This window comes from Elgaria multicarinata, chromosome 4 (assembly GCF_023053635.1).
Source record: "Elgaria multicarinata webbii isolate HBS135686 ecotype San Diego chromosome 4, rElgMul1.1.pri, whole genome shotgun sequence".
Lineage (NCBI taxonomy): Eukaryota > Metazoa > Chordata > Lepidosauria > Squamata > Anguidae > Elgaria > Elgaria multicarinata.
Window position 1 is genome coordinate 60451133 of NC_086174.1, and position 22570 is coordinate 60473702.

General features: G+C 42.8%; 1 protein-coding gene across 1 annotated transcript in view; it reads right to left on the reverse strand.

Moving 5' to 3' along the window:
• Positions 1-22570, reverse strand: part of DISC1 (DISC1 scaffold protein) — a 187661-nt gene that overhangs the window by 39962 nt on the left and 125129 nt on the right. Inside the window, 1 exon segment of the mRNA XM_063124382.1 lies at positions 18792-18852. Coding sequence (XP_062980452.1) covers positions 18792-18852 — 61 coding nt within the window.

Sequence of the window (22570 nt, forward strand, 5' to 3'; positions counted from 1 at the left end):
ACTGCCCTTCCTAGATTTATTAGATAGTGAAAAACTGTCTTGTGGCACCTTTAAGCAGCTTTCTCAAACTGGTGCCCTCCAGATGTATTGGAGTACAATGACACAAGTTTTTGTAGACTCAAGTCCATTTCATCAGATGCATGAATAACAATATATACCTGCATCACAGGTGTGTGGGGTGTAGGTGTGGAATTGTAAATAGCGAGATCCGAGGGAAATAAATGCAGAGAATGCAGACAATGACAATTATGTTATGACCAGTGGCCATTCACAAAACAGTTGTTGGTGATACTATAGAAATGCTGCAGTGTGTCTAACACACCCTCTTTATCCTGATTCAAGCCACAGGAGAAAGAAAGAACTGATTCTCTTACTCAACAGTCTGGGCCAACTGATGATAGTAGACCAAGTATACAGGATTACAAAAATGGGGAAAGTAAACAAGCTGTTTTTCGGACCGTTATAAAATAAAAGTTCACTGAAATTAGTGGGTCTTTCTTCTATAGCCTGATAATGCCTCGGAGCTCATTCACACAACAAGCTTTCTGCTCTCCTTGATCATGATGGAACCAACTACTTTATCCACGGCCAGATCTACATCTTGATCCCATCATGGTAACGCTATATCCCTCTTGTGCATTTATACCTCATTGGACACACAATGACATTTGGATAATGTGGAGTAAAAAGCAGGAAATAACCCAATGAAAGCGGTATATGGGATGTGTAATATGCCCCCACAGTTATCAGCGCATTTCAATACTGCTATAAAGCAGTAGTGCAGATCTAGCCCAAGAGGGGCTGGGCACATGCATCAGAGTAGTTGGTTCAGATCTAGTCATGCTGTTGTAATTCCTGTTGCAATGTTCATCTGAAGCCCTCTCAGCCAGTGTAGGCTGGTGGCTTCAACATCAGTGGGGTGGTGAATCCGCTCTGGGTTTCAGTCAGAACCATGCAGGCCTCTAAAAGAGCTATCTAAGGTGCAAAACCAGAGGTCTGAGTGGTTCTGGCTGAAACCCAGAGCGGATTCACCACCCCACTGACATTGGAACCACCAGCCTCCACTGATTCCACACACAAGAGCTACACATATAATTCAAAGGTGGAACAGGAGATTTGCACAGAGCTGCCATTTCCACTAAAGGGAATGGAAAAGAGCACTAGTGCAAAATCACGCATAAGGGGAACACAATTAGGGTCAGAGTGTGCCATTGCAACCTCTCTTTGAAATCAGGAGTTCTGTAAATGGCATGTAAATGGCAGAAAATGTATGTGAATTCCAACAATGCTAATTGAAACAGTATTTTATTGTGAAAGCAATATTCTTATTTTGCTTTCAAAGCATGTATTGTACAGTTGATTCTGGATGTCTGACCATGCCTTCTTCCCTTAGTAAATATTAAACTTATCAACAATTAGTATCCTCAGTTTCTTAGCCTATCATAAAAGGCAACTTCTGCATCCACAGAGTACAATACAGAAGCACGGAAATCTAAACTGAAATCTTAAAATAGCCTGACAAAATTTCTTTCTTTCTTTCTTTTGCCCCCAAAAGAATGAAAAACAAAACAAAACCCTGACATCAATATCTGGAGGGCAGAGCAAACTCCTTGGATTCTATGTGAGAGTACAGATTATGTAACCACTCTTTATGCTCTACGAGGCCATTTGAGAAAATAAAAGGGGAAGAACAATTTTTCTATTGCTGAAAACCAATAATGGATGTTTGATTATGGTTATTAAAAACAACACACCACATAATACTGGGCAATAGCAGTCATAAAAAAGCATTTGAGCAAGAATCAGGGATGGGAATAAGGAGCGGGGTGGGGTGAGGGTTGTATTCTTTTCATCTGCCAGACATTCATTTCATCTAGGACAAAACTTTAATCACAGCCTGTCATTTTCCTATCAATGTTCAATGTCACTGTGTTATAGTTAAATTATCTCCATGGGAAACACAAAATGACAGGCTGCAGTAGTTGATTGTTTTTTTCCTCTGATTTCTTTCTAAGGTGACGAAGATAAGCTTGCAGAGTTGACTTGTCAAAGGCAGGAAATTAACTCATTTACAAGGAAATCAGCAAGGCATCTTGTAAGAGCTTACTTTCTAATTGGTTTATTTGATATATACTGTATCTTTTAAAAATTATATTATTTAATGTATGATGTACAAAATTTATTGCACAGAGAGCTGTTTTCCTAATCTTCTCATAAAAATATAGAAAAATACAAGTGGGACCTGCAACAAGATGTTCCAGCCCACCAGCCAGATGGAAAACACGCCATGCCATTCCACCTCTTCTCTTCCCCCACGGCTCATTTCCCATCAATTTCCCATAGGCAGTGTTCTTTGGCCCCTGACTTTGATCTGTCCCCATAGGGATTGTTTGGGGCCCTACCCCACTTAGAGGGGAGGTTTCTTTTCTAAAGCTTTCTTTTTCTACTTTTGGAAATCCTGATGTTCTCCCAAGCCTGCTGTCACCTTCCTCTTGTGTATGGATGGATGACTCCAGATGTTTTGGCTTGCAACTCCCATCATCCCTCACCATTTCTTCTGCTGGCTAGGCCGTAGGGTGGCCATATGATAGGAAAACCCCTGATTTGTTAGGATTTTTGGTAACAAATCCGGGAATGGAGGGAATTATGAAATTCGAAGGGAAAATCCAGATTTTTCCCATCCTCCCCACCCAAAGGGCAACACTACTTTAATAGGAATTAACAAAAATGCTTACAGTTCTGTCATTTTTACAGGTAAAGAGATGAAACTTGGCACCATGATAGCTCTTAAGTAGGGCTTTAACCATGACAAGTGTGAAACAGATCAATTCATCCTTTGATTTTTAGGATTTTTTAAAAAAGTTTGAGGTTTTAAAATTATTATTTTTAAAAAGTACTGGAGCCATATCCTTCAAACTCAGGTTGTCAAACCTCCTCTTTGGGGTCTTGCATCTTGAGCAGTTTCAGCCCTTGGCATCAAGGGGATCTCCAGTTTTTAGCTAAGAAGTGCTGGGCGAGCAAGGCACCTTTCCTTTTGCAGATTTGGTGGGCAGTCAGGGACCTGGAAAGGAGAGGTCAGTCAAAGCAGATCACAGGGCAAAACAGAACAGGCCAGAGGCCTTTTTCTTAGAGTTCCACAGCATGGGAGACGAAGGGTCACTGTGGCGTTACACCCCACAAGTCAATTCCCAAAGGTATGCCTGCAGTTTGTAAGTCTGTGGTTTGTAGAATGTTGGCCTGAGTGAGCGGAGTTAGAATGTCTTGGGAGGGGGGAGGAGTGATATATAAAGGAATGACTGAGGGGATTGTGAGTTCTTTCCAGGGAGACTTGTTAGGGACTCTTAGAGTCTATAGTGCTCTCTGTATTTATGGTACTTAAGTTTTGGGAAATTTGAGAGTCAGTGTAGTGAGTAGTGTCTTTAGAGTGTGGTGTGCACGTAGCTGATGTATATTAATCAATACTGATAATAAAGAAAGTTCAAGAGTGATTGTGTGAGAAAAAGGAAAGCGTGAATGTGAGAGTGACAGGATTGTATGGAAAGTTTCAAAAAGGTTTTTAAATGTTGGTATTTGAAACAAAGCTTATGAACTTTTAAAAATAAATTTCGATTGTTTTGTTTTTAAAACTACCACAAAAATCCCACGTGTCTGTTTGGCATTTATCATCTTAAGTTTACACATTCAGCACCCACTCTGACAATCATTCACCTAAGCAGATATAACTCACAGCGCATTATTATATATATTAAATCCTTCTCCATTTTAAACCCCTTTCTCCACATAGTTTAGAGGAAGGTGGGCTTTATCCCTTGCCTCAGGCGTATCAAGCGGTGGTGCTTAGCTTGAGCAGGGAGTAGCCTCGGCCGGGTCTGGTGTTCAGAGCCTGTGTCGCCCCATAAGAAGTGGTGGCAGACGGGAGGTCTAGTGTTCAGAGCCTGTGTCGTGGCAGTCACCCTTACAGAAAAACTCTCATGACCAACAGTGAGGTGCTAGTCGAGAGAGAGGCTCTCAGCTTTGCAGATGTCCTGTTGCTGTGATGTTGGAACCTGGCATGTCGTTGCATTGCTTCGCTACCCCGTCCCTTCCACTTCACTTTGTTCACTTGCAAGCTAGGCTCTATCTGCACTGCTGGCATGCAATGCAGAACGTTTGAAGTGTGTGTCAGAGAAAAATAGATACATTTACAGCTTTGGCTGGCAGGCATATTTCCTAGAGACAGAGATAGACCACAACTCAAGCGATAGCTGCAGCTGAGCCCTGAGAGGCTGGCGTGCCACACAGAGCCTTTTAAGTGCTTCTCAGAGTCCAGTTTCTCTATTCCACCCTAATGTCGAATAGAGAAACTTGTGACAATCATAGGGCCTTGCTAGACCCGGCCGGATAAGCCGGCAGGGAGGCGGGGCGACGACGCGCTAACTTTAGCGCGTGCCACCCAGCATCCTAGACAGCCGACACTCAGGGACTAAGGAAGCCCTGCAGCATCGCCCTTTTTTTTTTTTAAAGGGGCCACGTGCGGCCCAAAGACTCCGGAGAAGGTAAGGTTTTTTTAAAAAAATTAGCCCCCTACTCTTTTTTAAAATAAGCCCCCTGCCCCCTCTTTCTCCGCCCTCCCTCCCCATCCCGTCCCCTGTGTCGCCCTCCGCCCTCCTTCCCCGTCCCATCTCGCTCTCCCTCGTCATCCCATGCCACCCTCCGCCCTCCCTCCCCATCCTGTCTCACCCTCCCTCGTCATCCCGTGCCACCCTTCGCCATACTTTGTCGTCCCATCTCGCTCTCCCTCATCGTCCCATGCCACCCTTCGCCATACCTCGTCGTCCCGTCTCGCCCTCCCTCATCGTCCTGTGTTGCCCTCCCTCGTCGTCCTGTGTCGCCCTGCGCCCTCCCCCTCTCCTGCCGGTCCGGCCTTCCCCCCCTATCTCCCCCCCCGGGATCCCCCCGGCCCGATGGGCACAGCGCTCAGCGCTGTGCCCAGTCCGTGGTTTTTCCCAGCTACTCGCGAGTAAGCGAGTAGCCGCAAAAAGCCACGGACTCTGCTAGACGTTCCGCAGCCCCAGCCTGAGGCCGGGGCTGCGGAAAAGGCGTGCCATAAGCAAATTCGCTTATGGCGCGTTAAGGCCCGGATTCCCCTGTGCGTCATTTGGACGCACAGCGGGGAAACCGGGTCTCAAAGCGCACTAAGGCCTCGTCTAGCAAGGCCCATACACAAGTTTTTAAAAAGCCCTGAAATTTAAAAATAAGCCAGCCGGCCAGTAGCAAGCCCTATTAACAGCAGAAGCAGCTTGCAGCTGAGTGAGGATACAGTCAGAAAAGATATTTGAGGGAAGGGGAGAATGTATCACACAGAGTATTGCAAAAGCTTCAAAGTACAGCAAAAGCTACAAAAGCAGGAGTAAGTGAAGTTAATTTCAGATACATTGAATGTCTCAATTCTTCTTTATTTAAGTGATTTTAACATTAAGATGTTATGTAGAATAGATCTGTCTTAACAGTGTGCTATAAAATCAGATATGTGACCAAGGCTATGTTCAGGTGGGCACACACCCCTGGTGCTGGATAGGTTGTCCTCCTTTTTGGTTTCCAAAATATGGTCACCCTAGCAGATGGGAGTTGTAGGCCAACACACTTCAAGGACCACAAGTTGCCCAACCCTGCTCTTGTGCATGGATTATGCTATTTTAGCTACATAAGGATCAGCACTCAAAGCGTGAGTTTGCTATTAGTATGTGTGTATGCGTATATAAGTGGGCATTTTTCTCCCCACAAAAGTTTGTGCTACAAATACATTTTCAACTAAATTATTCACTTAAGTTGTAGGAGGTAGGGTTTTGGTTGGGGATGGTTAACTGCACCATTTAATACCAGCTCAAAGGGTTCCATTTCACACAGTTTGTTTCCCACAATGAAGGTGTGCAGGATAATATCAAAGAATAAATATGATTGGGGCCAGATTCACTATAAGACTGCACTGCAGTATGCTAGATAGACAGCTATATCTGAAGTTCAGAAATTGCTCAGTCTCCTCTTTCAAAAGTTGTCATTGTGACTAGGTGACTGCTCCAATAGCCCCTTGCTAGAAGCTAGAAGCCCTGATGACCCTATTTCATGACTTTTCACTAGGTGCTGCTACATCCTGGTTGAATACATTTTGTACTTCAACTCTGTGCAAATTCCCCTTCAGATTTTGCAGCAGCAGAACGCATCATTGTCTCAAACTGTGGAAACGCATACATGAATTGGATAACTTCCCTATCCTTACTTCTCCTTTAATTCACAATTGCTGCATGCCCTAAATGTGCCCTCCCACCTGGAAACAATTGACTGATCATTTCTCACATGGTGCTCTACAGTACTTTGGCTTTTTTTCTCAATGGCATAAAGGTGGTGGGGGGGGGGACCTTGGATTTCACAAATGATAATAAACCCACATCCCAAACCACTATGTCTTAAGCAATCAGTGTTTCTTGGGAGATCAAAAAACAAAGATAAAAGAGAACAAAGCTCAATTCAGTAGCCTGAATAAAGCTAACCTTGGACCAGTTTTGAATAATACAGAGTTAAGTAAGCACTGGGTGGTTGTGCTTTACTACTTCATAAACTTCAAAGGGCACTGTCAAGAGCAACAAGTCCAAAACTCTGACCTACTTCTTCTATTGATAAAAAAAAACCCCAAGCCTGTATCATTGCCAAGAATGTATAAGCAGCAGTATGGATTTTCTAGCTCTGAGATGCTTTAGTGCTCTTTCTTTATTTTCCAGATAATCAATGATGCCAGTCCGGTATTCAAGAATTTGGGACACCGGGGAAACAAACATCAAAGGCAGATTTTAAACATGGGCGCTTGTAGCTGGCAGGCAGGGGGAGTCATGCAGCAAAACTTGCCAGGGAGGGGGATGATTGCAGGGGCTGGGGAGAGGCTGTGCCATCCAGCTGCCGCCCTTTAAGGCAAGAGCAGACTGCTGAAAGGTAGTCAGGTCTCGGGATGTCTGGGAAGCCTCCCAGACACTGAGACTTTGAGCATCATCAGGCAGGGGGAAATTGCGTTTCCCTACTGTCACTTTTCTGTAGGGACAAGCAGCTTCCTCTTTCTTCACACGGGGAAGAAAGAGAAAGCAAGCAACAACCACATGGCCCATTCAGTGGGCATTCTTATCACGCTGCTTTCCCTACACACAGCAGGAAACGGCGGACAATTTCACTTCCATAAAAAACCCTGGATTTTCCGGGTCTTATTTTGTTGCGGAAAAAAGAAGGCGCAGGAGATGCACGGAGGCAGAAGGCATTGTCAAAAGGACTGAAGAACATCCATAAGTATCCAGTAACAAGCGTGCTATAAAATGCTCATCTGATGATGCTCTTTGAGGAAGACATCTCATGATGGCCTTTCCCTGAGACATCTCTAGCATTCTGCCCAGAAGACCAAGGATGGGTCTGGGAACCCTGCAACCTTCCAATGAGAGGTTAGAGAGGCCAATTCATCACCTTTGATTTTGGGGGCTCACACTTGTTTTCTGAAGGAAAACAGAGTACCTTAAAATTCCCAAAGACTGGACTAGCCAGCTGAATACTACTACACCCTACTGCCCTGGATGTTCCCAAAGGGCAGAACGTTCCTGACATAGGTGGGGTGTGTGGATGGGGACAATGGCATGTAGATGTCCTTTCCACTGCTCTCTGCCAAGGTGCAACAGCTCCTGAGCTATTGATACTGAAATCCTTCTGAGCTTCACACTAGTTCTTAAAACCTGTGTAGCTGAAAGTGAGACAAGGCACTCACTATCTTGTTCTCTAACCAAGAACGTGTCTTGCCATGAATAGAATAAACTCTGTTCTCGTCCTCTATGCTGAGAATATCTTGCCAAGACAAAATACCACACTAATTTCATTACTTGAGCATTTATTTGATGACTGAAAGTTCCCCACATGTTCTATGGCCTAACTGTCACTCCAAAACAATCCTGTCTTGTTATGAAAATTCTCCTTCCCCGGATGTAAATGGCTACTAGGATAGGAAAGAATTCCAACAAGGTCAACTCTGTCCTGTGCAACCCTGGAATCTACCCAGTCCTGTGGCACATTATTACCCTTTCCAGAACAGGCCATGCCCTAATGCCCCCTTCCGCCACTTGCTGTGTCAGAAAGGATCTGCAGTTTGGCTTCTAACCACATAGACTCCCTCCAGAATGAGCCTCCATTAGCATTCGTAAGGAATGATCCTCATGCTGCCAACTCTTCCTTCACTTTTTTTGTTACATGGATGAAGTGTGGGTGTTCCAAACCTGTCCTAAGACTTTTAGTACAGGGATGCAGAGAGCTCCCCAAGGCTGAGGTATGTGGGGGCTTTTGGGGATGGGACCTGGTCATAGCTAAGGTAGCATAGGGCTAGCTATATGGCTTCACCATAGTCAGATGGCTCAGTCTTGAGTGTGGCATCCAAGGGACATTTGGAGTTAGTTTCTGATTAATCAATAAAGGTTGTGGCCAAATATCCATGTTTGCCTATTCCTTGCCAACTGCAATTGTTATTTGTCTTTTAGTTTATTTGAAGGTTTTGCAACAAAATGGTGGCTTTCCATCTGGTTCAAGAAAGAAAGAGAGTCACGGGACAGAAGAGTTGAGGCCGACACTCTGAAGAAAGGGCTTGGCGATAAATAATTAAATAAGCCAAATTGGGGAGCTCCTGCTTTAGTCTAATTCATTCCAAACTAATTCAGTTATACTTGTCTCCTTCAAGCCCAAGTGATACAAGTAACCACCATATGCCGAGATACTTAAACGGACTATCTAACCCACTAGTGTCAACGTTGATGGAGCTCTCTAGGGGCTTAAGCAGATGTCTTTTCTGATTCTGCTACCTAGGATCCATTAACAGGGGATCCCAGACATCAAATCGGGGGTCTCATATGTTCAAACAGCTCAGTCGTTTAGCCACAGTCCCTTTAATCATATGAACATATATGAACATATACAAGACTGAAGGAAAGACACTCTGCAACCTACATTAATGCTCATTTTGTAAATCCGGACATAAGCTCTCTTGAAAAGATACACACCTTTTATATCTTATAACATAAGCACTGTTTTGTTTCAAAACTGAACAGTTCTGTTACAGACTGAAGAATTGACAGGTACACTAGTTAAATTAAATAAAGATAAATCCAAACAGAAATAATGAAGACAAATAGTGAGGAAATCAGTTAAAAGAGGGAAGATTTATATTCATTTGCAAAGCTACAGGGTACTGAATCACTGTCAGCCTTTGGCAGCAATGCCAATGTATATCACAGTGTTGGAGCACACGAGAACCCACATTCATTTATTCCCCCACTTTCCAAATTCTAAAATAGAATATCTAAGTAAGGCTCCATTGTGCATTGACACTACTTATCATCCTTCAAAGTAATTCATCCCTAAATAATTGCATGATTTGTATCTGAGAATTAAAAAGAACAGCTAAATATACCCCTCCTTCCACCTCCTCCATTATTTCTTTTCTTTTTCCTTTTCGTTTTGCAATGAATGGGAGCCACAAAATAATCTTTTTGAGATTTGGGGTAGAGTATAGTCACATTAAATTTCTTCAGCTCAAAAAAAAATGTGGTATTTGTGTCGACTGATACAAATAAAAAGTAGTTTGGAGCCTGAGGTAACTGTGATAAGGGATTTAGGACCAATCACCATGTGGTCCATGAGATATAATAGAACGAATGCTGTTACAGCATATAGAGTGGATACTGATCTCTGTTTTGTGACTAATACTCTCAATGCTGTCGTCTAGTTAGGAATGGCTCAAATGCAATCTTTATTGTTGTTATTATTATTAAATTGTTTTTATGAAGTTGGTTGTGAGCAGCCTTGAAAGGATTTTTTTAGAAAGAAAAGAAAAGAAACAAATACAGTTATCAATTAGGATTTTTACCCATACTATCCTAAAGACTTAGGATGGGCAACAGTTAGGGCAGCATTGAATTTGGCTGGCAACAGGTAAAATGAAGGAGAGGAGGGAATGACAAAATGAAATAGCTAGAAATATGCGGAATAATAATATTTATTTATTTATTTATTTATTTATTGCATTTATATACCACCCCATAGCCAAAGCTCTCTGGGCAGTTTACAAAAGTTAAAAACAGTGAGCATTAAAAAGTATACAAAATTGAAAATGTATGTTTTCTAACATACATTTGTTATGTATAACAATGTATAATAGGTGGTGTTATCCTAAGTTCAATACACATTCAACCATATATTAATTTAATGCCTAGGATCAGTTTTTATGACTGAGCATACACACTCACACAAACACACACACATAATTGTAAACCTTAAGGTTTAGATCCAGCAGAAGCTTCCTGAGGATGGAAGGGCTTCATCTGTCAGTGGGAACCTTTTGATCCAGTGGACTTGATTTCCCTTCTTTCTGCAGTCCGCTACATCCCATCTCCCCCCCAAAATCTGATCTGAAGTTGGGGTGCCCCCCAGGAACAGTGGGGGAGGTGGTGCTGGGGATTGCAAAGGGTAGGAGAACCAGTGAAAACCATCTCCTTTTCTGTCACTAAGAACAAAGAATGCAACAGAAGCCCTACTAGCATAGCCTCTATCTACAATACTCTGATCTGGGATGCCCCATTTCGGAGTATGGTGTTGGAGTATGGAGGAACCTCGGAAGAATATATAAGACCTATATAGACCCAGTTTAGTGTAGCGGTTAGAGTTTTGGACTGGGTCTTGGAAAATCCAGGTTCTAGTCCCCGCTCAGCCATGAAGCTCACTGGGACAGTTACTGACTCTCAGCCTAACTGACTTCACAGACATGTTGTAACGACAAAATGGAGAGGAGGAGGACCAAGGTGCCTTGGTTTCCTTGCAGGAGGGGGGAAAAGGTGGGGTATAAAAGTAATAAAAAATTATATATATGATGATACTGTTAGTCAAAAGCTTCCTTCCCCCCCCCTTTCTCTCTACAACTCTCAATCTCCTTTTTTGATAACACTTCCATAAATATATATCTTGCAATCCAGTACTGCTAGAATTCTTTTAGTCCCAGATATGTTTGTGATCCTTTTCCTTCCATAGAAGAAGATGGAACCTGGCTATACACACAGTTTCATCGATGAAAGCAAGTGTTGATTCCCCACAAACAACCAAGCACCTGCCAGGTGCTTGACTGCAAACTGCCCCCTGAACTACCATGTGCATAGTCTGAGCATTGTCCATGATTTTGCCCTTCCTGTGGAGGCACAGGTGACATCAATGGTTAGGCGTGCCTCTAGCCATCTTTGGCTGGTTCGCCGATCATGCCTCAGTTACACATTTATTTATTATTTATTTATTTAAAACATTTGTATCCCGCCCTATATCATTAAGATCTCAGAGCAGCGTACAGATAAAAACATACAGTATAAAACAATAAATATGCACAGTTAAAAACAAATTAAACCATGATCCAAGTTAAAACAATATATAATTTAAAAGCAGTAAAAGCAGTTACAACAATTAAAACAATGTGCCAGTGAGTTTAACCATCAAAGGCTTTGTTAAAAAGCCATGTTTTTACTTGGCATCGAAATGCAATCAATGTTGGTGCCAATCGGGCCTCCAAGGGCATTCCACAGTCGGGGTGCCACCACAGAGAAAGCCCCCTCCTTTGTCCCGTCATAGCGTATATGTTGCATTGGTGGGATGCGGAGAAGGGCTCCTCCAACAGATCTAAGGTCTCTGGTATACATGCTCTGGTTATATCCACACTAGTCTACTGTAATGCACTATGTGGGGTTGCCTTTAAATATAGGTAGTAAATATCAATTGTCACAGAATGTAGCTGCTGGAATGCTTCTGGGGACCATGCACTCAACGCGCATGAAACCAATACCATACCAGCTGCATTGACTGCATAATCATTTCCTGGCACAATTTCAACTGCTGTTTCTGACCTTTAAAGCCTTAAATAATTTGCAGTCAGATTATCTGATGGGCCACCTGAACCCATAAGAACTTGCCCAGGCCTTTAGACTGGCTAGCGGCTATGCTCACAGGCTCATTATCAAGGCCGATCAGGCTGACAGGCAATAGAGCTAATTACCTGGTTTGCATGTATAAGAAGCCACTGCGGGCGAACTCCCCTGTAGCGCTTCTTGTTGCAACAGTGACTGCCATTCTGAATATCCAAGCTGTGGCAGGGGTGTTCCATTGCTTTTCATTACATGCACACCTGGCGATGGTAGGTTGTTGGAGTAGTTAACAAGCCACCCAGAAACCATGGCCTGTTTTAGTGTTACGGGTTGCTTGTTAACCACCCCAACAACCCTAATGACAAGCTACAGTGGGCCCGTGCCACATCTTGAATATTCAAAATGGTGGCCACGGCAAGAAGCCTCACGGGGAAATTCACCCACAGTGCCTTCTCATTACAAGCGAATCCACCCAATGACCCAGTTTGCATGATCACGACAGCCCACCATGACTTATTTAAACTGTTGCTGCTTTTTAGTCCTCTAATTAGATTGTCTTTAAAGTAGGGTGACCATATTTTTGAAACCAAAAAAGTGGACAACATGGGCGGCCCCCAAGGGGGTGTGTCCAGCACCAAGGGGGCGTGCCCCCCCGGACATAGCCTTGGTCACATGTCTGATTTTACAGCACACATTTAAGACAAATCTGTTCTACATAACATCTTAATGTTAAAATCACTGAAATAAAGAACAAGTGAGCGATTCTATGTATCTGAAATTAACTTCACTCACTCCTGCTTTTGTAGCTTTTGCTGTACTTTGAAGCTTTTGCTATACTCTGTGTGTTACATTCTCCCCTTCCCTCAAACATCTTTTCTGTCTGTATCTTCACTCATTGCAAGCTGCTGTTGTTGTTAACACGGTTTGCTACTGGCCGGCCAGATGGCTGGCTTTTTTTAATTTCATTTTTTTTAAAAAAAGCTTGTGTATAATTGTCACAAGTTTCTCTACTCTAACATTAGGGTGGGTGTTGTGGCAGTGAACACTACTTTGCCCATTCACACTTCTCACTTATATACATTAGCTTCTCAAGTCTTGTGTGTTGGCACCACTTTGTACATCCAGACTTTGAACTCCTGTCTACTTCCTGCACAAACATGCGACTCTAAAAACCCTCTTCCTAATGCCCTGCGTTTCATGCCAGCACCATGGCATGAAAGTTACAATAGATGTCTCTGGGTTGTCTGTGCAGCCTCTGTTGTCTCTCACTCTAAGTCATTGCAGACAAACCAAAGCCTCCAGCCTCAAACAATCTCTCTCTCTCTTTCTTTCTCTCTTTCTCCCCCAAAGTCTCCCAATGGTCTGGCTAGGCTGCACACTTGTGGCTTGGGATATTGCTTATTGCAGGTTATTGCTTGGTTATGTCTGGTGACTCTTACATCATCATCATCATCATCATCATCATCATCATCATCATTATATCTGGCCTTTTGCCCAATACTTTAAAAACTTCTGCCACCAGCCGCCTCCACCTCCTCTCCTCCTTCACAACTTTGATGCACTCTTAAAACACTCTGCGTGGCAAGCAAGCCTCAGGGCCAAGCTACAGGTGCATCTGGGTTGCCTTCAACCTCTCTCTGCCTTATGCCAACCTGCCAACATTTCCAGCCTCAAATAATCCCCCACCCCACCCTCTCTCTCTGCCAAAGTCTCCCAACGGTGCAGCCAGGCTGTGCACTTGTACCCTGTGGCTGGGGGTAGGGCAACAGCTTATAGCTCGGTTGCATCCGGTGACTCTTGTTTTTTTTTAAAAAAAACTCCACCACCAGCCACCTCTGCCTGCACCAAAATTAGACTCTGAGACACTCTTAAAAAGGCTCTATGTGGTACAGAAGCCTCTCAGGACTCAGCTACAGCCATCTCTGACTTGTGTCTTCAGTCTAACTCTGTCTCTAAGAGATATGCCTGCCAGCCAAAGTCACAAATCTATTTTTCTCTGGTATGCACTTCAAATGTTCTGCATTGCATTCCAGCAGTGCAGTCAGAGCCTAGCTCACAAGTGTACAAAGTGAAGTCGAAGGGAAGTGGTAGCAAAGCAAAGCAATGATATGCCAGGTTCCAACATTTGCAGCAACAGGGCATGCGCAAAGAAGAGAGCCTTTCTCTCGACTGGCACCTTACTGTTGGTTGTGAGAATTTTTCTCTAAAGATGACCCTTCATCGCCCATGATGTGGAAATTTGAGAAAAAGGTCTCTGGCCCATTCTGTTTTGCCTTGTGGGCTGCTTTGACTGACCTCTCCTTTCCCACATTTTGATTTGTGGATGCCTTGCCTCTGCTGAGCTCCAGGTACCCAACTGCACACCAAATCTGCAACAGGAAAGGTGCCCTGCTTGCCCAGGACTTCTTACCTAAAGACTGGAGATCCCCTTAACGCCAAGGGCTGAAACTGCTCAATGTGCAACACCCCAGAGAGGAGGTTTGACAACCTGAGTTTGAAGGATATGGCTCCAGCAGTTTTAAAAAACAATAATTATAAAACTTTGAACTTTTAAAAAAATCCTAAAAAAAAAACAATGGATGAACAGATCTGATTCAAACTTGGCATGGCTAAATCTCTCCTTAAGAGCTATCATGGTGCCAACTTTCAGCCCTTTATCTTTAAAAACGTCATTTTTAAAAATAATAATTTTAAAACCTCAATTTTTTAAAAAAATCCTAAAAATCCTAAAAATCAATGGATGATTTTCCCGGATTTGTCCCCAAAACCCCGGATAAATCCGGGCAAATCTGGTCATATGGTCACCCTATTTAAAGCATTTTGTTGCTGTTGTTAAAATTAAAATTGAAAGGCACCTTGGAAAGGCTTTGTCCAGAAAAGCATTATATAAATTTCTTAAAGTAATAATAAAGTTTTGAAAATACAGCATAGAATGTGACAAAAAGTGGAAACCAAATAATTTGCAAGCACAATGGTGTTACCATTAGGAAGCCAACTCATTTATTTTATAATATATTTTTCTTTGTAGACTTTTACTTCCCACTCCTATAACTTTTGCTTCTAATTCACATGGCATATTCAAGCACTTAATTTATGTGTATCAGATGTGTCGCATGTATGTTGTAGGAGCTGATAATTGCCATTAGCACCTTTGATTAGTCATGCTTAGAGTGGCAAGGGATGAGAATAATATTCACACACAGCAGATTACCTTGAAATGCGGGTTGAGCTATATTTGATGCACGAAAGAATTGCACCCAATGGATAGCACTCTCAAGATTTGTAAATGACTGAATGAAAAGTGCTAAATTTATTTATTTTTAAGTGTCAGGAGTGCATATATCCAGAGCTTTAAGCAGTGGTGCCATTCTGGTCATCAACATTCATATGGGTGTTTAAGATAAACAGCTAATCCTGTTGATTATTCAGAGGTTTTACATTATGCAAATGTGATCACACAGGAGAGACAAGATACCAACGATTTCACACATGCAGCAGACAATCAAACCGGGGTGGGGTGGTTCCACAGACTTTTAAAATACGCTGTTAAAAATGGATTAAATACGCAACTCTTTTAAACAAAGGGAAAAGATTTATACAAATGATTTCAAAGTTTAATTCTTGTGAAAATTGTCCTTAATTTTTCATTTTTGTCATTTATTCATTCATTTATTTGATTTATGGCCCGCCTTTCTTCCAAAAAATGGCATTTAAAGTCGCTCCCACTGCTGGCTGGGGTATGCTGGGCATTATAAGACTTTTATTGTTTAAACATGCTTTAGACTGCATCCTTAGGCCCCTTCTGATGTTATCTTAGGGCATCATCAGACAAGCGTTTTATCACATACACACTACTACTGCCCAGCATCCTTTAGACAACGACGTCTGCCTCCTATGTACCTCCTGCTTTTTCCACTCATTTTTCTGTCACAAAATAGACCCCTTTTAATCTGACTTTTTTTAAAAAAAAAATGGAATGTGCTGCGATCTGCTGTGTGCAGGAAAAGTGGCGTAATAAAAACGGCCTCTGAATGGGCCACGTGGTCTTGTTTACTTCCTCTTTCCTCTCTGGGAAAAAAAGAGGAAGTAATGAAGGACAAAAGCAGGGGCGGAGAAGTGATGGTAAGGAAACGTGATTCCCCCCCCCCCCCATGTGATGATGCTTTTAAAGAGCTGGAAGCTGCTGCAGATTGTGCAGCATGTTGACTAAAGCACAAAGCACCTACAGTCCCCATCCACAGGGGCCCAGTGTCATGCTCATCTGTTCAAAGCATTAACACTGACACACATTGCCAAAGGGAAATTTGCCTCTCTCCAAACTGCTGTGTTTTTTCAGGGCACTAATATCGCCCTTATATAATGTACCAACTATCCAGATAGGCTAGTCAGACATGGATTAGTGGTGAACCATGCTACATATTTAGTGTAGACAAATCAGAAATACTTTGGCCTCCCTAAAGATGTGTGAACACTTATCCCTTTACTATTAAAGATGCAATTTCGTTACAAAGTCAAGTCCCTTCCAAAATATAAACTGTGCATTGGAAGAACTTTTTTAAAAATGTAAATACTTAGAATAGATTATCCTTTTCTTAAAAGCAACACAATACCAAGTGTTAAGCCTTTCAAGAGGCAACCAAAGCCTTGAGGGAAGCAACAGAACTCTTCAAAGCTAGAAGATTAAACATTAATCTTGGCAGCAACTCAAAAACAAAACAAAAAAGGTGGGGGAAACAGTGTTCTGAATAAGGATTAAACAATGACATTGTTTTCTTCGTTTCTATATTTGGATTTGGACTATGAAGACAAGAATTGTTCATGGTCTCCAGAGTTCTTCAGAATGAAATGAGGAATTACTTAATGGTATGATACAACCAATAAGCCATGGAAAAGTTTGTCTGAAATATGCTGAGCATAAACCCAATAGAAAGTAGACCTGGCAGATTTTCCAGTGCTCCAAGTTATGTGGATACTTTAGGCCCCCATCTACTTCCTTCCCAATGAGTATATCAGGCATTTAAACTTTCCCCAAATGTGGCATTGGTCTGTCAACGTGGACCTCAACATACTGGCAAGTAGTACAGCATGGCCCTGAAACGCAGCTGCTCTGACCTTTCCCATGTTGACACTGACACTGTCCTGTAAGGGTTAACAGCAGCAGTACTAGATGGTATGGTCACACCCCAGCAGGCCCACCAATCTATACAGGAAGGAAGGCAGATGCACTACATCAAGGGTGTTGGACCATTTTCAGCTCAAGGGCCAAATTCCATTTTGGGAAAGCTCTCGGGGGCCACATTCCAGTGGTATGAGGAGCCAAAGGCAAAGTGAGTGAGGCCAAAACACCAAATGGACACTCACCAACTTCAAAACCCTTCACCAGGAGCTACAGACGAACGGGAGGAGCAAATGAGGCCCAAGAAATAAGCTGCTAACTGCTTCCTGGATGCTGCAGATTACAACAATTCCTAAACAGATTTTTTTCATCTTGCTACTGAACAAATCCACTTAGTTCTCTGGTTTTGTGTGGGAAATGCCTTGCAGCCCAAGGCTACAACTTTAGATGCATATTCTACATAGGGCCTTGCTAGACCTACCTGATAATCCGATGGGGAGTAGGGGCGAGGCTAGACGTAACACACGACGGGGTAAGGGAAAGCCCCGTCATGTCGGCCATTTTTTTCTAACCTTAAAGGGGCCATGTGCGCAGGAGCGCACCAACGAAAAGGTAAGTCTTTTTAAAAAAAAAATTAAGGGTTTCCCCACTCCCCCTGCCCCCGATTTCCCCCCACAATGTCTGATGCCCCCCCGCCCACTCACTCGCCTGTCCGCCCCCACTCGCCATGTCTGCCCCCGCTCACTAACCCACCCGCCCCCCGCTCATTCGCCCATCCGCCCCCTGCTCGCCATGTCCAATGCCCCCTCCGCCCCCCCGGCCACGATCTCCCAACCCTGGCCCCATTCTTCTTCCCCCCATCCGCCATGTCTGATGCCCCCCCTGCCCGATCACCCACCTGCTTGCCATGCCCGCCTGATCACCCGCCTGCCCGATCACCCGCCTGCCATGTCCGATGCCCCCTCCGCCCCACGCCCCCGTCCGTGATCTCCCCCCTGGCTCCGCTCTTCTCCCCCCATCTCTCCCGCCAGGTCTGCTCTTCCCCTCCTGGCCCCCATCTCCCCCCAGTGATTTTACCCCCCCCCCCGCCCGATGGGCACAGCGTTCCTATGGAGCACTGTGCCCAGTGTGCGGCTTCTCTCGGCTACTTGCAAGGCTCAGTCCGGGGCTGCGGAAAACCCGGGCCACAAGTGGATCCGGTTATCCCGGGTCAAGGGAGGGTTTAGCCCAGCCTGACCCAGGGATCCCCTGTGCGTCATCTGCACGCACAGCAGGGAGCCCGGGCCTCGCACTGGGCTAAACCCTCGTCTAGCAACGGCCATCGTCTCTACTTCTTGGCCAACTCAACACGCACAGAAAAATAGCTGTAGGAAATTTAGAAAGGAGGTTGTTCTTCTTCTACAAACCTGCCAAACCTCTCACACTTTGAAGACTACCTTGCAAAATCTTGAGACTTCTGACCTTTCAGCACAGATTTTGAAAATGTTTTGTTTTGTCAGGTTTGAAAATGAGACCATTAATAAAATCAATGTGCAATAGTAAGATATGCTGTCCCCAAGGTATTAAGAGCATTATACATCTAAAACAGCTCCCTGAATTTTACCCAGAAATTAGAAATAAATAAAACACACACAAGACTATAACTAAATCTAAGGAATCCTTTGTAAGGGAATACACTGAAAATAACACATTCTCTAAACATTTTGAAGATTCGATGATGCCTTTACCTTTGCAGTTTTTCTTCCAGTACTTCCATATATTTGAGAGCATTTTCCTTCAACTTCTTCTCTGTAAGACAAAATTCAATGTACTTTTAATTAAGAAAAGAGATATATCTTACAGAAATTACTCTGAAGAGAAAAGCATCACCAAAAAGTAAAAAAAAAAAAAATCATTGGACTTTCTCCCTTTCTGGTTTCAGACCTAAAGTTAAATAAATGTATTTATTTAATTTATTTTATTTATTTATTTTATTTATTTTATTACATTTATATACCGCCCCCCAGCCGAAGCTCTCTGGGCGGTTTACAACAATTAAAAATAGTAAACATAAATAAAGCTCTGTTTCAAAAACAACCAGCTGCTGAACACTCTAGGTGAAATTGGTTAGTGAAGAGGGAAGGCCTCCATTTGTTGAGAAAGAGACAATGGGCCAGTTCGCATAATCACCTCAGTGCACCGTGACAAGCCAGCAGCCATTTTTAATATTCAACCCCCAGTGAGGGGTTGCCATGGTTTGTTGTGGTGAACAAATCTGGATAGCAGGGGTTGCTTGAGGGTTAAATAAACCATGGTGGGCTGCAGTAAACATGCAAACTCAGTCAGAGAGAGAGAGAGAGAGAGACAAAGAGGGCCTGTACCGCTGTGCCCAAGATATTTCTATCCAGAAGAGGCAATAGCTGGCATACCAGCCGAAGGTGGTAGAAGGCACTCCAAGTCACTGTGGACACTTTGGCCAACAGCAACACAGACAAATTGAGGAGCATGCCCAGACTACAGACCAGTTCTTTCAGGTGGTGTGCAATCCCATCCAGAATAAGCCAATCACCAAGGCTCGGTAACCACTTGTCCTCAAGGCCTCCGTCTTGTCAAGATTCAGCCTCAATTTATTGATCTTTATGTAGTCTATCAATGAGTTCAGGTACTGGTCCAGACCTTACACAGACTCACTGGATTCAGATGTTACATTGAGTTAGATCTGTGGTATTATCAGCCTACTGATGACACTTCACTCCAAAGCCTAACAATTGCTTCCAGCAGTTTCATATAGATGTCCAATAATATTGGGGACATGACATGGAATGCCATGGCTCAATTATGAAGGAGCTGAGGAACAGTCCCCAAATATTATTCTCTGAAACCAACCCTGCAGGTAGGACTGTAATGACTGTAACAGTGCCTCTAATGCCCAACTCATAGACCCTATTCAGGAAGATACCATGCTTGATGGTACTAAAAGCTGATGATAGATTGAACAGAATTAACAAGGTCACACTCCCCCTGTCCCTATCTTGATTTTAAAAAAATCATATGAAAGAGCACATGGTCAGTCACATGGCTGTATCACCATTTCTCTCCACGGGAAAATCCCCAAGATCATTCAGAAATCCATTGGATTCCATCAATCTCCTGGGAGACCATATGGATACATTTGGTCTATACATTTATGTAAATCTAAATGTATAGATTTCTTCTATACATTTATCTTTCTGTCTTTCACAGGATTGAAATTGCAGGGACAAGGCAAAAATATAATTACATCCTTGAATCACATGATATTCTTATAGAAAAGTAATAACCAGTTTGCCAGCCTATACTTATGTGTCAGATGCAAACACTTTCACTTAAGCATGTGATAAGTTCTTTGATAATAGGTAGCTTTATGCTCCCACCTTTATTGCTGTTCACCCTGATCTCATTATTACGTGGCCTTGCAACATGACACATTCCAACTCAAGAGACTCTCTCATCCTGATATAAAATGTCAATAGATATTAATAATTGGCGGGGAAGGGAGAGAAACTCTTTCACAGTTACTTTGTTTCCAACTAATACCACAATGTATTATGTTACATGAATGATAAACCCTAGTTCCAGTTTCTCCTGCTGTGCTAGCTAGATTTTAATTGGATATTATCTGATACAGTAATTCTTACTTTTCACAGTTGTATCCTATTCCCTACGTGCAATCTTACAATGCCCTTGAAGCATACAGCTTAATAAATCAGCAATGTTCAATGACACAAAAAAAGTAACAGGTAAGAGACCACAACTAGGCAAAAGTAGGTCAGCTATAAACTCTTTGGGAAACACAGGTAGGGCATACACACTTCTCCATCAAACATTTTAACTAGATTAAAATGACTAAGAACATGATATGGTTCTCTCTACTCACAGGGAATATTTGTTGCCTCCCTTAATTTCCAGTATATATAACCGGGCACTTACATTTAAAGCTTCTCCAAAATCCTAATAGTTTCCCTTTCCTACCAACACATTGGACCCAAAAAACACAAACCCATCCTGATTTCTTCTCAAGCCACTGATCAAACCAATGCCTGCTGCTTAGGGAAAAGAAAGTGCTAGAGCCCAAACCTCCTAAATCTAGTAAGAATGAATCATCTAAAGGTAATAGGAATTAGTTTGGAGAGAATTATGCAACTGCATTTTATAAACATGTCAAAGATTTTATTTTTAAATAGAAACTGCATCTGTTTTTTTCCTGTTCTTATCTCCTCAGGTAGATGGGTTCAGCTCTTATTGGTATTGAAGGGAGTTATCTATATAAATGTGATTAATATTGATAAAAGAAGAGATCTCAGTGTGTTTTATGAAATCATATCCTCCACAAAATTATAATTAGGGAGTGGGGATAGGTATGCTTGCTTTTGTTGTTTGACCCATTACATTTATTTTTGTTGCTGTAATGGAGAAAGCCAAGCTGCTTTGCATCAAAGGTTACAATGAAAAGATATTACAAGACAGAAGGTCATGGTTAATTTACAAAATTTTGTTACACATAAATATAAATTTATGCACATTATGCCTTTATATGCAGTGACTTTTATAGTGTTTATTTTTATGGAAACAATCTTCAATACTGAGAGTAGCTTCAGATAGTAAGGATGAAAGATGGCCAGAACAGTACATGGTAGGTCTGTTCACACAACATGTTGTTTTGAACCGTGGGTTGTTAGTTGAACTGTGGGCTAGCATGTTGTCTGAACACAGCACATTTTCCAGAGGGGGTGTTATCATATTGTCTGAATGCAGCCAAGGTAGCTTGTTAACGATTCAGTGTGGCTTGTTAACCGTGCTGAACAACCCAACAACAAACCATGGGTTCCCAAAAGAAGGCTTGTTTGAGAAAAGAAGCCACACGGCATGGTTAACAAGCCCTCCCTAGCTGCATTCAGAAAACTGTTCAACAAGCAACTGTTCAACGAACAGCCCATGAGTACGGGTTAGTGTGTTGTGTGAACACCTCCAGTCACTTCTTTATTGGGTATAATATCCACAGGGGTTATTACAAACATTCCAGCATATGCAAGATCTCCTCAAGTAAGATGAACAAGCACTACCAGCCAAATGCGCAGGTGGCTGAACTTATTCATCATGCCCTGGCTGCTGAATAGAGAACTATGCCAATTCTGATTATCTGACTGTTCCAGCTAACTGGACTGAACACCCCCTAAACACCCCCTACCCCTAGAATCGACATGTAATGATGGCTTATCTATGACACAGATGTCCAGACAGCCAACAATTTCTAGGCAAGTTAAGATCAGAATAGTCAGTTTACCTGGGGTTATCCTCACCCTGATCATGCTGGTTGTTTGTTTCTAGTTCCACAGAAGAGGAAAGGGTCGAACAGCCACTGAATCCATTCCCCTGTTCAAAAGACATGTCCAGTCTCATCCCTTCTTCCCTAAATTTCCTCATACGAAAGTAAGACCCAGGCATACCACAAGCACAGCAAACAGCTCAACCCAGATGTTGCAGAGGA